Source organism: Lutjanus erythropterus, chromosome 10 (genome assembly GCF_056507025.1).
Source record: "Lutjanus erythropterus isolate fLutEry1 chromosome 10, fLutEry1.hap2, whole genome shotgun sequence".
Lineage (NCBI taxonomy): Eukaryota > Metazoa > Chordata > Actinopteri > Lutjaniformes > Lutjanidae > Lutjanus > Lutjanus erythropterus.
Window position 1 is genome coordinate 21,757,464 of NC_139326.1, and position 17,520 is coordinate 21,774,983.

At 39.2% G+C, this 17,520-nt stretch overlaps 1 protein-coding gene across 1 annotated transcript in view; it reads left to right on the forward strand.

Moving 5' to 3' along the window:
• The window catches only part of fbxl17 (F-box and leucine-rich repeat protein 17), a 305,963-nt gene that overhangs the window by 210,619 nt on the left and 77,824 nt on the right, over positions 1–17,520 (forward strand). Inside the window, exon 9 of the mRNA XM_084728685.1 lies at positions 1,463–1,539. Within this exon, the coding sequence (XP_084584811.1) occupies positions 1,463–1,539 (77 nt within the window). The remainder of the gene's footprint in view (positions 1–1,462; positions 1,540–17,520) is intronic.

A 17,520-nucleotide genomic window follows, 5' to 3' on the forward strand; every position in this document is an offset into this window, starting at 1 on the left:
GGATTCATGCACACTTGACTCCAAAGTCCAGGTTGTTTGATTAGTATGAACACTCATGTGTTATCGGGTACGATTCACATCAGATGTGATGGCTAACGATACTAAAACAAGGAAGTGGACTGCTATCGGGATTTTGGGATTGACAGGCTTTTCTACATAATAGCAACAGCATAAACAAATGCTGTGCATACTCAGGGATGATTTTGAAGCAAAGCATAACATATTTGAAAACCAGTCAACCACTCGTTATCAAGGAATCTTGTTATCATGGAAACTCGTTATCATGGAAACTTGTTATCATGGAAACTCGTTATCATGGAAACTTGTTATCATGTCTTCCCGGTGCGGCGATGAAGCCTACCAAATTGCATTTTATTTAGTTATTTAGTTTGCCAGGAGCCAAACCTGGCAAGAAAACCACTACAGCAGTGTATTCCTTGCTGTCAAATTGTCCACCGTTGGTCTTGTAGGCTGTGTTCAGACATTATCGTCTTGAATTAATGTCAAGTTGTCATAACAATTGAGTGAATAACACTTAATGACACCAGTCATGTACATTCATAAAGATGATATAAGTGTCTAAGTCTAAAAAAAATAAGCTATGTCAAATTGTTTCAAGGGACATGCTTGAGGGACCTCGTAAGGGGTCCTTGGCTGAAAAAAACTGAGAACCTCTGCAGTATTGTTCTCTGTTTCACTTTGACATGAAGCTCAATGATAGAAGACAGTTCAACATCACTTTTTCCCCCACCTCCGTTTTCACATTAACGCAAGAGCCGTACTGCGTGTGTGTGTTAGCTTGTCTTTTTTGTCTCATAAATATTCATGATAGAACACCAGCATAAAGATCAAAACATTTTCTCCTGAAGGTTAATAGGTCAAATGCGTTGATCAAAATCTCGTTGTTGCACACACTCCTCTCATTAGAGGCATTTAAAGAGAATCATTTGATACAGATACTCTGATCTTCCCCTTAGCCCTCCCCAGTGTATACACTCTCTCTCGCACACACACGCATGCACACACACACTCTGTAGGTCCTTTGGGCTCAGGCACTGGGCTGAATGCAGATATCCCCCTTTGAAGTGAGTAAGCTTACAATATATGTGTCTATGCACGCACTCACGTGCTCACATGCACAAATACACACACACATAGACTCCCGCTGTGTTGGTGCATGCTCCTTTAATCAGATCAGGTGTTTAATTATTAATGTGTGTGTTAAAAGAAGCAGAGGCAGGATATGTGAACAGTTATGACCCTGCAGCAGTACTGTTTAACCTCTACCGCGTGTTTGTGTGTGTGTATGTGTGAGGTAGTTTGAGAGAAAGAAAGCTGCATGCATTTCTGCGTTTTTGACGGGGCGAAATTGCCTTCAAGCTAAAGCGAAACACAATATACAGAATGGGGATGCCTCAGGTGACACTTTAAACATTTGTTCTCTCTCTTTGTCTCTCTGTAGGTGTGTGGAAATCATCGCCAAGGAGGGGAGAAGTCTGAAGGAGCTCTATCTTGTGTCTTGTAAAATCACAGACCACGGTAGGATACTTTCAATCACTGTCCCTTTGTTGCAGTCATCCGCCAACATTATTATCATAACCATTATTACCCACAGTCACTACCATGATTCAGGACTCATTTGATTTTACGACTCGGCCCCTTCTGAGACTCGCAAACAGTAAAAATATTATTGAAAAGTTTCACACAGAATAAAGTAATGTTCGCTGGATCTCCTCGGTGCAGTTCACATTGTACTTAGAACTCTAACTTGAAGTAGAAATTTTCTAAACTGAACCAAGTCGGCAGCAACATATTTGGCACTGGGTTTTGAAGAATATTGGAGTCTTTTATCAGCTACAGTACAATGAACAGTTGGAGCACTTCAGTGCAGAAGCATCAAGAGTGCAATGCTGACTAACGCTGCTTGCATGAATTATTTGATTCCTTGTGTGGCGGTGTTTGTCTTTTTCAGTTGTTGCAGTGCCGTTTTATGTGCGTACGTGTGCAGTTGTTTGTGTGTGTGCGTACCCTGAGAGAGTTCCACAAATTACAACGTGTAGCCAACCGCTGCTTCTGGGTGGCTATTTTTTTTTCAAGAGCTATTCAATATAACACAATCTGAAGTTCTTTTTTGTCACTTATTGCATTTCCAATCATCTTTGCAAATCAAAATACCCGCAATCAGCATTGTGCTCAAAAGGCCAATCGAACTTAGATGGAGTTTGATTGTTAAAGTAAGTTTAAATTGCGGTTTGATTTAAATAAGTCCCATGTACTTTCAATAGTGAGGGTTTGTGCCTGTTTTCTCTTGTTTTTATAGTGTTAGCTCACCATTGTCAGAATGAATCTATTCAAAATTGCCTATTAAAACTTGCACAAAGGGACTAATGGATAACAAACTATTGGGCCTCCTGTTGAGTTTTCTTAAGTAGGCTACTTAAGGTAATTATTTTAAGGTGGTTATTTTATGCTGGACGTAAGAAAGGCTTTATACCTGTGTTCTGTTATCGATAATATTGCCTCTGTTTGTTTGGTTTTTTTACTTGCTGTTGTCTGAATGATTAGCCTATTGAAAACTGCACAAAAGAAGTACTTAGATAAGAGAGCCATCTGCTTGTTAGTCCCATTGTATTTGTTTGAGAGTTTAGAGAGCTTAGACTGGTTGGGAGCTGTTTTTTCATGGGCCTAGAAACCTCATTAAAGCATGGTATGTGATAGTGGGATATTGGTTGGTGACAAACATTGGAGTCTTGCTAAATTAATTTAAAAAAAAAAAGTATTTTCTCCATGCCTGGTATTAACATGCAGCCTGGGTAATCTGATCACAAGTGAACAGCTCTAAGTACATATGTTCACACCTGGCATTACATTGTGTGTCCACATGCATCTCAAGTCACTGCTTGTCATTGGATCTCACTTTCCTGCTCTTTATGCAAACAAACACAAAACTACATAATTTCTCTTTGCAAAGACCAAGTGCATCATTGTAAGAAAAAACTTGGTGTAAAGACTTTCACAAATTTTCAAGAAGGCCTACATAATTAAGAATTTGATGTATAGAACGTTTCACAAAGTTTATAAAGCTTCTCTTAAGTTAACTCACAAAATTGTGCTGTTCTTTAAGAAAGTGTGGAGATTTTCTCCACAGGTGACAAAGACATTGCATATATTGGTTACTGTTGACTGTAATTATAAAATTTGAGGCGGTTCAGTTTAGTTCAAACATCAGTTGAAACGGTGTTGAAACGACACTTTTGACACAGTCCTCAGAATAGCTATACTTATGGTGCAGTGATGGTGTGACAAACTGACAAACTGGGCCTCATTCAGAAACAGTGTGTTTGCACAAATTTGTGCCTAAACCACGCACATGAACATGTTACACACAAATCTGGGATTCATCAATATTTTCTTGACCTGAATTTGTTTGTGCTCTGGGATCAAATCTAGAACTGCTTCAGACGATGCACATGCACAAATGATGACAGTCTGGTGGTCTTAGAAATGCTGAAACACCTTTTGACTAACTGCAGAGGATCTCAAAACCACATTCATTAAATCAGGCTTTTATAGAAGTCTTGTAAGTGTTTTTATGGTTGATTGATCTTGTTTTATGTTCCTTGTTTTTAGGGTTTTATCATAAAAATCATTATCATTTGTTTTTATGTTGAGCACTTTGTGTTGCTTTTTATGAATCTATTGTACTACATTATTATTGTTATTGTTATTATTGTTTCATGAAAATCCTTGCTGGGTGTCATCCCTTTCACCCTCATTTCTTGTCCTATCCTATGTATATTTTCAGTAATTGTGGTAAATATATTACTTTGGGCTGACAGATCAGGTGGTCCTTGTTCTCCACCTGTTTCCATATTTTTCCTCTCATCTGTTATGCTTTTTTCCACATAAACTTTAATGTCAAACCGTTTCTTTTTCACCTGAGACACAACATGCACCGCTTCGATTATTGCAGCCCAAGGAAATATTTTTATGAGTCGCAGTGTGCTTTTCAGACTTCTTCCTCAAACACGGGCTGTGCATCTGTGTGTCCGCGGCACAGACTGAACGGGGAGAGGCGGTGCTCATTGCTGGTAGAAAGCTGGTGAATTAGAGAACTAAAATGCTTTTTCCTGATTCTTTCACATCGGTTATGAATACCTCCACACACCACAACAATGCCTGATTCTGTCTGTGTGTTACGTTACAACAACTTCACCACTTTGTCCGTGATACTTTTCTATGCAAAAGCCTTTCCTCACATAGAGAAACTGGGGTATGGTAATGTGCAGATTGCAGACATTGTCCACAAGTCAGTGTCAGTTTAGACTTATTCTGATTCATTAACATGAGCATGGTTAGTGGATGAGAACTCATGTATTTTACAAGGAAGAAACAACTTAATGTAATGTCTATGAAGATTCTTAGTCATCCAAGTCATGGCATTCATAGAAAGGGTTGTCGTAGGAGTTTCAGGTATTTAACCTCCGTGAGGTCATTAACACCTTGAGAGGCATGTGACTCTCTTTGTGTGACCAGAGTTTGATCCATTTCGTCAAATAAAGTTCGCAAAGCCTGAAGAGTCTCTCATCCCATTCATGAGTGTGGGAAGCCAACAGGAAGTCAGCTGGCTTGGCCGGAGGAAGTCTCTTATGCGTGCTGTCTGTACTGGCTCGGCTGGAGAAGGACTCGAGTGGAAGCCTGAAATTGGTTTTGGCGGCCAGTGAGTGAGAAGTGACTTGGGCGGGAACATCTTGGAACGCCGTATACACTTTTTCTAATGTTGATCCATTCAGATTTATCACCATCCATCATTCATTCATCAGTAACCATCATTTTATTTGTCTAAGATGGGTATTAGACAGTTTAGGCAGAAATTTACAGCTCCAGTTATTAGCTATGTAGCTACAAAATTTTGAGGACTCTTATCGTTTTTCCTTCTGTATGCTACCACTTTTTTGCCGATCCTGTAGTGGTTTTACTAAGTAATGACAACAGATGGAAAAAGGTTCGATGCCAGGCGCTAATTGTCAGAGGTTTCCCCAACGAAGCTGTCATTATGTCATGTGTGCTGCCACAGATTGTCGACTTTAATGATAACTCTCTAAGACGAGCTGCAGCTTGCTGCTGACTTCTGTGAGTTACAGTGACAATAATCACCTTGACCTCTCTGAACTTGAACCTTAACTGTGTGCGAAACGTTTCGTGGGCGTGTGTCCGCTGGTGTTTGATTAATGACTCCAAGATCACAATAGTACATTAAACCAGGAATGCACACAACCACCCCCTTATATATCCCCCTCGATCTCTGTGTCTCTCTAATCATTTTGACCAAGATGAATTGGTGATATCTGATCTTCTTCCTTCACTAATGACCCCTCTGGTCCCCTTTGGCTGATGATGGGATCGGTGTGTATTTATGTGTGTGTGTGTGTGTGTGTGTGTGTGTGTGTGTGTGTGTGTGTGTGTGTGTGTGTGTGTGTGTGTGTGTCCAGCTAGGATAGAGATGCCTGTTGCAGGAGCTCTGTGCTCTAACGAAATGATTGGTGGATTTCCTGCTTCGGTCTCTGATAAATTAAATAACAGAAATGAGATTTTACATCAGCCAAGCTGGCCCCCATTTTTTCCGCCCATCTCCTGTGCTAATTATTTTTATTAATGGCCTCTCTGAGTGCATTTGAGATGTCCACAAGCCTCTTACGTTTGAGTGTTCTGTTTTTTCCTCCCAGCTTTCGCTTCCTGTGTGATTTTATAGGAGCTTTGAGGACTGACATAAAGACAGGTTTAGATGACAGACAGAGAGAGCGAGGCAACATGTAATTTTACTCCCAGTGCAGATGGTTTTGGAGATTATTTTGCGAGGAAGAGGAAACAAATGGAAAAAGCGAGGATAGAGCTGTTTTGGCGTAATGATCTTACTGAAAGCCCTATTAGTGCCGTGAAGAGAAAAAAAACTTCCCAGACTTCTCTCTCATTCATCAAAAACATGAAAACTAATTAGCTGAAATAACATTTTGGTTGTATTCAAGGCAGCAGCAAGACTTGTTAAACACCTGGATTCCTTAATCTAGCTGTTAAATTCACATATTTCATAAGATTTATGCATTTCGCTAACTAGTTTTTCACACCTGTAACTAATGAGTTATGATGAATAATGGTCATGCTACTGAAAGATTTTGTCAAAACTCTAAAGCATTTGTTCCAGATTTCCTCTGTCTTTCATTCCACACTATTTTCTTTGTGCTACTTAATCTTTTTTGCACACATTGTGCTTTCTAACTTTTCAGGCATTTTTGGTCCCCGTGACATTTTTTGAAAGTTATTAACACCCACTTCACACAAGTTCACATGCATACACACATATGAGCACTGTAGTATGTGCTCATAAACCAAGATCAACAAAAGAGGTGGAAAATGTAAGTGCAGACGGTCTAGTACCTTCCCACAATGAAGAAAGATTAAGAAAAGTGAAAATCAATAAATACATTAAACTACAACATTAGTTTGTTCTAAGCTGTGGCTCATTTAATAAAGGAAAACATTAAATTTAATTGTCATTTTATATCTGTTAATTATGTAGTTAATGATATTTCTGCAACTATTGACTCTGCAGAAGTGTGGTCAGGTGGAAGTACACCCTCACTAATCAGACACCAGGAGTACTCTGTAGTTCTTGGACTCCATATGGAATACATTTAATATTACCCTGAGACCCAAGGTTATTTAGATAATACAACTCATCTTTTCATATGGGGACCCTCCAGCTGCAGGCGTTTGAGCAATTTCAAGTCCCGACCCTTTGTGTAAGAACCCCTAATCTTCAGAGTGCCCACTTATCACTGCCACTTCCAGGCTTCCAGGGCTGCAGAGACACTTTCCAGCACATTCAGTAATTATATATTTAAATGTCCTGTCACAGTAGTTAAAGTGGCGCTAGTCTGAGTCAGAGATGTTGCAGTCCAGAAACAAATTGAGTGTGTTTTTAATTTTGTAAAATTCAAAACTCCCATGTGACATGCTTATCTCTTTTCAAAAGATTTAAAAAAAGTAAAAAAAAAACAGGCCCAGAAAAGTCCCCTGGGTTAGAGGGGCCAGTTGAAATAGTTTGAGATAATATCTTGATGAAGTTAATAAGATTTAAAAACTTCCAGTTTCTGAGAAGATACCAAGCGGTGACTCAACACAAATAGTAAATAGTTGCATTTATGTGGTGTTTTTGTCCACAGCATTTTACAGTTTGCCTCTCATTCACCTCTTTACATTCACACACTGTTGGCAGCGAGCTACTGTGCATCAGACCTGAACATCAGGAGCAATCTGGGGTTCAGTCCTTTCCCCAAGGACACTTGTGGGACAGAAGAAACTGGGGATGAAACTGCCAACCCTGTGACCCGCTCTACCCGTAGACTGTATAATAAATAGTGGACAGAGCCTCCAGACGCCACCCATAGGTTTTATTGTGAAGCTTTCAGTGTGGTGGCTCTGGCCATTGCCATCTTGGCAGTGCCTGACTCAACTAACTCCTGGCTAATCACATTGGCTTCATTTTTCATCCCCGGAGGTTGCCGCTTCCAGCGCTCAGGCTCTAAATCCTGAGCTGCCTGGACAAGGTAAGGGATTGTGCTGATGATTGTGGTTGAAAGTGGATAATTATGTAAATGTAAAGAATGGAGGTTCCAAGTAGACACTGGCTTTTTTTCAGGATTTTTGTGGTTTTGGCGCTGGATGGGAATCAGTTTTACTATTTGACACGTGATTGGGACAGGACAGGAAAAGATGTCAAACAGGTGGGGTGGGAATCATAATAACAATAGGTCAGTTTTTATATTTAAATATGTAGTTCAGATATTGTCAGATATTGTTAAAATAAGATTTAATAATAACAGATTTACAATATTATTATATCTTTGATTGCAAGTACAGAAGACAGTGAGCTTTTGCTTCTTAAGAATCCAAAATAAAAACATTTGGCCTGTTTTCACATTTCTTACTACATAATTCCATGTACTTACATATTTCATGGTTTGGATGTCTCCAGCGTTAATCAACAATGTACAAAATAAAACAAATAAAGAAAAAAACATTAAATGAGAAGATGTGTCCAAACTTTTGACTAGTATTACATAAAGACTGTCCCTAAAACAACACAACATGAGAGCGGGATGAGACGGGAGTCATTCTTCTGAGATAGGGAGGGTACAGGATTTTTTTATTTTTTTATTTTGTCATTGGATTGGGACAGGATACGAGTATTTTGTGAATGCATGCATAACATGATGCAGTTACTTCACAGTCACACGAAACCACAATTGCAACTTTTTAAACTATTCACACATTGTATAGCAAAATAAAAAGGATTACCACCTAGGTCTTTATTCCCAAAGGCGTACAGAGAGTGTGGTCTCAGTTTGCCCATCTCCCCAGCAGAAATAGAAGTGCTACTATAACATTGGTTTGAAAGCTGATCCTGATGAGAAACCCTACTCAGCCTCGCTCCCAGTGCTAATCAGATCTCTACACTACCACTGTCATCCTCACTGACCGAACCATACATAGACACTGGACCGTACTGTATCGCCTGGATAGACAGTGATACCTCCTTGTCTCCTCTCACTCTAACACTCATTGCCTGTGTTCATTTTTTGTTCTTAAGTGTGTGTTTTGCATTCACATACATCCATTTGTGTGTCTGCACTGTGACTGTGTACATCTACCTGGGCTTATCTTGTCCCTTGTAGTCCACCTGCTGTATCCAGAGACAAAAAGAGAGACCTTGGCACCTCCATTCTTTACATATGGTAATTCTCCTCTTTCACCCGCACGCCTCCTCACGATCCCTTGCCTTGTCAGTCATGGCCTCCTGTGTACATCTGTGCGAATACAAGATCGGGGGAGACACCTGAGGGAGACTGTGTGTGAGCAGGAGGGAAGAAAAGGAGCAGCTTTGGTCTGCTTTTAGAGGACTTCGAGCAGAGCTGCTATAGAGTGGCTAAGTGGGAGGGATTATTTAAGGTTTCAAGACTGATGGAAGTCAAAGTCCTATTCACTTTCCAGCATAGACAGTGTTGGGTGACTGACATTTTGAACACTTCAGGGTGTTAGATGGACACGAAACTCTCCTGGATCATCATCATCAGTACAGAATATGAGCGCTTTCAAACAAACAGCAAATCCTGGTGTGTTTTTTTGCAAACAGCGAGTGGAATTCAAACTACTGCAAACCTGATAATACATTCAGCAGTTTAAACACAGTGATTTTACCTTCGGGATCTGTGTCAGTTTTGGATAAGTGTCACATTGATGACGTCTGTAGTTTCCAATGGCAACTATGAAGCATTTGTTGAGATTGCTGCAGCTGAGGCTCATTGGTATTGGGTGGCTGTGCCTCAGGAGATAATGCGGGTTGTTTACATATAACAAGTTTTTGGGGTTTGATCTCTGGCGTAACCTGTTCACTTGTCAAGGTGTTGTTGCTTCACATGACAGCTCTTTGCGTGTGTGTGTGTGTGAATTGGTGAATGAGTGTGTGTGTGAGTGTATGTGTGTGAATTGGTGAATGAGAGGCCAAATAGTAAAGCATTTTATCTGTTAAGTTAGAAAAGCAACATATAAGTGCAGCCAGGTTACTATCCACCATACCAAACAAACTGAAAAAAAAAAAAAAAGATTTTTTTTTTTTTTGGAATTGGGGTTTGTAATCAGGGCTGCAAGTAATGATTACTTTCATTATTGATTAATCTGTTGATCATTTTCTCGAGTAATTGATTAGTTATGTGGTCCATTAAATGCCATAAAATAGTAAAAGATATTTCTCAAAGCCTCAGATGTCTCATTTTGTCCATAACACAAAGATATTCAGTTTACTGCCATGGAGGAATAAAGAAACCAGAAAATATTCAAATTTGAGAAGCTGAAATCAGAAAATTTTCACATTTGAAATTTCAAATGATTATTCGATTATCAAATTAGCTGGCAATTCATTTAATAGTTCACATCTAAATGATTAATAGATTAATCGACTAATCGCTGCAGCTCTAGATATAGTTGGTGGGAACATTGGAATTAAAAGTGGGAAAAATACTTTCTGAACAGGCAACTCCACAAAATATATTTTGCCTAATAAGAAATCTCGACAATGACAGCCCATCTACCAGACTGTTGTGATTGTGTTGCGTTGTTGTATAAGGAGGACTGAGCTTCTCAGATTGTGCGTTTCATTGTTATGTCCATCTGTATTTACCCATGTGTCAGCTTGTGAGATTATTGTTGTCATTCAATCTTTTGTGTCTTATTCTCTTATTTGATCACCCTCTTCATAGCTCTCACATAGTTAACATACATCCACATTTTTCTCCCTTTTTCCCTGTTTTTTCTCCTGTTATGAACCCTGTTCCATCACCAAACCCCTTCCTCTTCTCTTTTCCGCTCTCATCCCTCCTTCCATTCATCTTTCAGCTCCTGCTTTCATCTGCGGCGCTTTACTCTAAATGTACTGAACGTTGATAGATGGGGCTTCCCTGCCCCTCCCCTTGGGCAGAACCTCACGAATGAAGTATGGCTTTATGTGTGCGTCTTTGCTGATGTGTGTTTGCGTGACTGTGTGCTTGTTTACACGCCTTTGTGTGAGTTTTTGTGCTCTTGAACAGGTTTTCTTTGCCACTGGGGAAATTTTGATACACACTCACTCCCCAGAGTATCATGGTGCTTTTTACAAGGTGAGGTTACTTAGCATAAAAGCAGCTGAAAAAGCACAGAGACTATACTACGAAAAATGACATGTGATCGTTGTGCTCTCATATACAATATGATGATGAGGCCATTAGGGTATACTCCAAGCTCGAGAGTTACTTTGCTCGCTTTTAACCTTAAGCCAGTATTCACTTTTTATTATTCTGCACTATTTGTGGGATTGATGTACATGTCAAACCCTTCAACACAATATCTGTTCTTGCAAGCCGTGGCTGCGTGGCATGGTGCCATTTTTGAAATGTCACACAATATTGGAATCATTGCAGTAAAAAAAAAGTGAGGAGGACTTATAAAAGATGATCCTTTGTTATATTTACATGTAGTTTGATAAAACCTCATTATGATATGGTAATGATGTAAAAGGCTGCAGCTTTGTTGGTTCTATCTCTTTCTGTCTTTTTCTTTCTCATGTCTCTATTTCTCTTTGCGCTCTCGTGTGTTTTTTCCCCTCCATCTCATTTGTTTACTAAGCAGTTATTCACCACCTACAGTCTAAGTGCTGTGAAACATAATGTGATGTAAACTTAGATAGTGTAATAGCTTGTTTGCTCCTCTCTGTCTGGCATTCAGTAGGTAAATAATGTAACTCTTAAAGTAGTCGATTAAAATGCGCAGAGTGGTGCAGCAGATTTATGTGGGCTGCAAAGGGGAGCAAGTCACCAGACAATCTCTGTCTGTCTGTATCACCACTGTGACTGCGGTTGTGTGTGTATACATGCTGCATTTGCAGTTATGTATAAGCAGGACCATTAATGTTCATGGATACTAGTATACAATAGTGCTTTTTGCCCTGAGAATCATTTTTGACTACTTTGGTGTTTTTCAAACTAGCTCATGGACCACCAGAATTCAAGTTACCACTGTTGTGGGGACTGATGTTTAGGATCTATATCTTAGGAACTAAAAGATACATCTATAAGTATTAAAGTGTGTCTGGGTAAGAGCACCAAAGATACTCTGTGTTGATGAGACAGAGACAGGTCTCGAACAAAGTCAGTTTTCTCCTGATTTGTCTGTCTGTAAATATCATTTTAGTGTTAGAATAATCAGAAGATTTGTAAAAAAATGGGTTCAGTATTTCTTCAGTGACTTGGTGTGCTCACGTTCACTTCTCCCATTGGTTTGAATAGACTCAGTACCTGCTGCTTGTCTCCTAAAGAGGCGGGGCAGTGGTGAATGCCACATGACACAGATATAGGAACTGACTTTAAGTGTGTCGTCTCTCAGCTCTCGTGACTATCAGCATAAATCTGTAGAGTTCCTTGGTTTTTGAGAGTTAAACAATTTTTCATTCACCGGGCAACTTAAATGTAGAAGAGTGTAACCATCGCAGCACAGCTTGACAGCAGAACTACCCAGGCGCGGTCCTCCTGACATCAGTTACATTAAGCGTAAAACAATGGATCCGGAAGAAACCAAGCCCACAGGCCAGCTCCCGTGACCCTTTTCCATATCACGTCAAGACCCTAAAAACCAATGGAGCAGTTGTACACAGAAATAGCACCTACTAGGAAAATTCATAAGCTGTGTGTTTTTTCCTCGGGGGGTGGGAGAGATGGTGGGACGGAGAGAGCGAGAGAGGAACATATGTTGCAGAGTGCTACTGGACATGGTGAGGGCAAAGACTCATAAAGTGGGTTATTATCTCTGCAAATCAATGAGAGTGCCTGAGCCGCGGGGAAAACAACCAGCATTACACCGAGCTCAGAGCTGCTACTGCAGAACCACCTTGATGCTCAAGCATAAGATGCCACAATCAGGGGCTGTCATTATAAAGTAATACATGTTTTTTTTCTTGATTAATCAATAATCATTTAGTCTAAGGATGGTCAAGGAAAAGTGGGGGGAAAAGCACCACAGTTTACTCAAGTGACATCTTCAGATGTCTGGTTTAGACCAATCAGCAGTCCAGAAACCAAAGATGTTCAGTTTACAATGATATAAAACAGGTATAAGCAACAAATTCTCACATTTGCAAAAATGAAACCACAGAATTTGATATGTATGCTTATCACATGCCTGAAACAGTTAATTGGTTAGTAAAATAGCTGCCAATCCATTGACAAATGATTTGGTTTTGTCAGCTAAATTTAACAAAATGCAAGTAACCATGAGATGCAGAGAATAATAAAAAATGCTTATTTCCTTTGTTCAAGTCATTTTCTGAATTATCTTCTGTTTAAACTTCTATGTTTAAAAGTGGAAACAGACAACTTTCGAGACCATGAGTGTTTTCAAGTAGCATTAATGTTTATCGCTGCGCCATAGACAACAGTTAACCATAACCATAACCCGTCAAGCACAGAGGACATTCCTATTAGGAACACAATCTTCTATCACTTCAGCACCGGATCACTTTCCTCAGAGTCTAACTCTGTGAAGAAATAATCAACACTACTTTGGTGATAATAGATATAACTGGATAAGAAGATGGGGTCCCCCATGATATATTTTTCAAACTTTTGTCCAGTTAAAAAAAACTCAACTCAAAATATTGTCCCCCAGGGCCCGTTTGGCAGTCATCTTTGAAGCCATCTTGGCCATCACTAAAAATTGAAAATGTACATCCTACAGAGACAAATGTCCCCAATGACAAAATGATCCATGTGAATTCTGGAATCAACTAAAATTCACAGTGACAGTAATGGTTGAAGCCACCTTCCCACTAACGTAATAAGAAAGAGGCAGGTTCACTGAAGGGGTAAATTGAAATTGTCACGATTTTATATTGAATGTGGGAACAGGCATAAGCTACATAGTAATGACAACATAGTTTGAAGAAAGAGGTTAAGTGCCCTTCAGACCGACTCACTAGGGCTGCAGGCCTGTCTAGTGCTCTCAAGGGAGAGATACTCTTGTCAAAGGAAAAATTTGGAAGATTGATTCCAAAACACTGAAACACACAGACTGAGGCAACAAAACTTTTTTATTATTATTATTGGTAATAATTTTAAAAAAGGAATTAAAGATAAGTTTTGTTGCCTCAGTCCGTATAATCCAGTGTTTTTGCATCAATCTTCTAAATGTTTCCTGTGATAAGATAGGTTGAGTAATGTTATTATTTCACACAAACAAGAAACTAAAGTAAGGATCGGTGTTGGGGTGGGACGGAGAGTAATGTCAGAAGAAAGCAGCAGGAGAAAAAGTGTGAATATGTTCATTTATGTAGTCTGTAATGGAGACATAATTGAGAGAAATTGTGCCTGGTGGCACACACATACATTTCATAGTGACAGCGAGGCTCAGATGTGAATGGTGTCATTATTCTATAGCCATTCAACTGTGCAGCCAGCATTTACTTCACTTGTCTATTTCCACTTTAAAAATACAGTAAGTTAAACCCTAAAAGCAAGTAAAGAATGTGTCTATCAGCCTTTGGCTTCAGCCATGGAAACTGCAAAGCCGCCTCTCTGTAGAGAATAAGAGGGATGACCATTTTCCCACCATTTGCAAGTTTGGAAAGTTCATTAGGTGATATACAGGAAAATTGAGAGGGTGACAGGCAAGGAGGGAGCAGAAATAGCTCGAGAGGCTGGACTTGAACCTCCACAGAGGGGAGGCATTTAACTGGATGACCACTGCTCAAGTGCGTAAGTACACTTCCATAGGGTTCCAATCTACAGATTCTGCATAGTGTGTAGTTGAGTATATAAATCGAGATTTCCATTTCCTTACATCAGCCTGTGGCAGTATTTGCAGATTGGGGAGCCGCGCAAAGAGGCTGAAATTGAATTAGTTTCCATATATTGTCCTCTCCTCCTCTTTCTCCAGCTAAGCCCTGTGGTCTATCCACTGTTTGCCTTATGGGGGAGAAAAGTGAGGGGGGCTTAAGCTGTGAAGGCTGAGGCTTACGCTGTCTACCATCTTTACTGGTCACACACAAACACACTCACACACTTACTCTCTCTCACACACACATACACACACTTTTGCCTTGGGGATTACAGCCAGGCAAGTCCCGCTTGCATTTACACACACAGACGCTAACGCAATCACACAGGCAGTACACACATATTATAGATGCACTTTTGAGCTCATGCTAATATCTTTCTTCACTCTTAAACTATCAAATTTCAGCACACATACTTTGTTGTAACTTTTGGGGAAAAAATATCTTAAGCCTCTGCTATTTTAGGCTTAAGTCTATGGAGAAGAAGGATTGAAGTGACTCGGGTGTATGTGTTTATATACAGATTTATATGTAAATGTGTGTTTGTCTCTGTGCACACAGATGTGTCCCAGTGTAGGGCCCAACAGATACTGGATTTCTGAGGACGATACTGATATTGGGGAGTTAAAAAAAAAAATCAAATATAATATGTTAGCCAATGTAGTTTTTTGTAACATACCATTTTTGAAGGAAAAACACATATTTATGTTTTTTAAAACTGAAACTCGAGAGAATATAAGGGTCACTAACTTTCTTTCACTTTTTTTTTTTTTTTGTAATATTTTCACTGAACTGTGCCATAAATGTCTTTAACACTAATGTGATATAAAAAAAAAGGGGGAAAATGATCATAAATGATATTCAAATATGACATTACATTTCATCATTACTTGTAACACCTGGACTTTTTCAATAGTCAAAGTTAAATCAGTTTATTATAGCTCGATATCACAAAGCATGTTTCAAAGGTTTGTACATAAAATGAATCATTAAACAACATTATCAAAATATATAAAGATATAGAGCAGTGACATAAACTACAAAATATTTTAAATATAAAAAAAATTTAAAAAATGTAAATAAAATACAATACACAATAAATACCTAGAAAAACTCTCGTACATATATAAATGGATACATATCAAAAGACATATATAAAATATATAAAAATGTGTTATGGTAGATATAGATAAGCATGCACATGTAAAAACTCATAATTTAGTACACAGGGCAAAGTACAAATAAATACAAGCCAAACTTATAAACTTATACCAATTTAAGATGAGTGATGATTGTACATTATATTTTTTCATATCAGCGCATACTGGACAACATATATACCAAAACTGATAATAAACCGATATAGCTGTAAAAGGCCAATATCAACCAACTGATACATCAGTCCGACTCGAGTACGAAGATGTGGTGCTATAATCATGTATCCATGAGCTGCTGGACGACCATAATGCGTCTGTTTGTGATAGAGGTAGCTTTCGTAACAAGAGGCCCCATGTGTGTTTATGAAGCTTTGATATAAATGGTCCATTTGTTTTATCTCTCGTCTCTCTATTTCCTCCTCTTCCTCTCTTTCTCTCACCATCATCCCAGCCCTGTAGTTCCCAATAACAGCTTGCTTTAAGTGTGCCCATGGGACTCAATAACACCAAGCTGTGTAAGTTGTAGAAGATGTCCCTGTTATTGCTGGCTATAAGGTTTTTGTTTATAGAAGTGAAACACTGCATTTTCTTATTCTTCTTATTAGTTCCATTGTGTGTGAGTCTAAATATGACAAGTATTTCTCCAGGGGCAGCAGCACATCTACGGTACCCTTGCCTCCGAGTAGCACTGATACAGCCCGTGGACAGGTGTAAAATGCTCAGTACTGCTATAATGACTTGGAGGCTTCTCTTTCTCTCTGTGGTTATCTCTTTTTATTTTCTTCTGCACTGCCTCCCTCCTTCCCTCTTCCCTCTCACAGTCTTCCTTGCTTACTCTGTCCCACTCTGCTCATCTTCCACCTCCTCGTCTCTCTCAGGTGTGAATGGAGCTGTCCTGTAGGTTACGTGGGTGTTGATGTGTGTTGGTGACCAGATTCGGGAGTGTTTAATAGTTAAAGCACCCTGCTGGGTTCTATAGTTACTTCTGGTTCACTCTGATAATGTTTAGCTGAGCTCTTTAGGGAGATGCTCACCTACTGTACATGAGAGAGAACTTCTTTGCTATCTGTTTGGTCCTTTTCTTCTTATTTTGTCTGCATAATATTTTTGTTTGGGTTTGATATTTGTGTGACTCTGTATCATTACTGTAGTATTACATGCTCTCACAAAAACCTTTTTTGAAAGATGTTACAGTAAAGTGAAGCACAAGGGAAATTTATATGAAAAAGATTTTTATACGCCAGGCGAGGGCTTACTTTAAGTTCTCAAGACAAATATAATTAAATAATATGACTGAAGTTTATTGTGCCAGAGGAGAGAGTACGATGTACAAGATGTAAACAACAAGATGTAAACAATTGAGACGGACTTAGCGGAACCAGTTGCTGTAATAATATTAATGCTTTACGCTGAGAAAAAAACAAAAGCAGAAGTTAAACGAGTCTGGATGAGAAATTGTTTGGGGAGATGAATTCAACACAGGCTGTGCATTATTCGCTGAGAACTGGAGGTGAGATTTTAACTGTCAGTTTTAATATCTGTTAAGAGGTGCTGGAAAGTTTAATGTTGTTTGGCAACACCTCTCTTTCCAGTTCCATACTGATGTAATCATCCACATTTTGTGTTGAGATTAGATCTTCAAACTTCACACATTACCAGATAATCTGAGCCGAACTTTGCTACCAACCCAAGGTTTGGACCAGATTTCTCCTCTCATTCTTGCCTGAAACTTCTGTAATGTAAAGTCAGAATCACAGAAGAACCAGAAACACAAAAGTCTCACTATCAAAATGGCAAGTCAAAGCAGAAGCTTAAGTGGCTAGAATATGACACATTTTTGGGCGTAACACTGTGTCGTGTGCTGTCAGCGTCCTCAGCCGAGAAGATGAGCTTGTTTTTCATTGGAATACCACAGAGAACACCACATCACAATTCATGGGAAGAGTG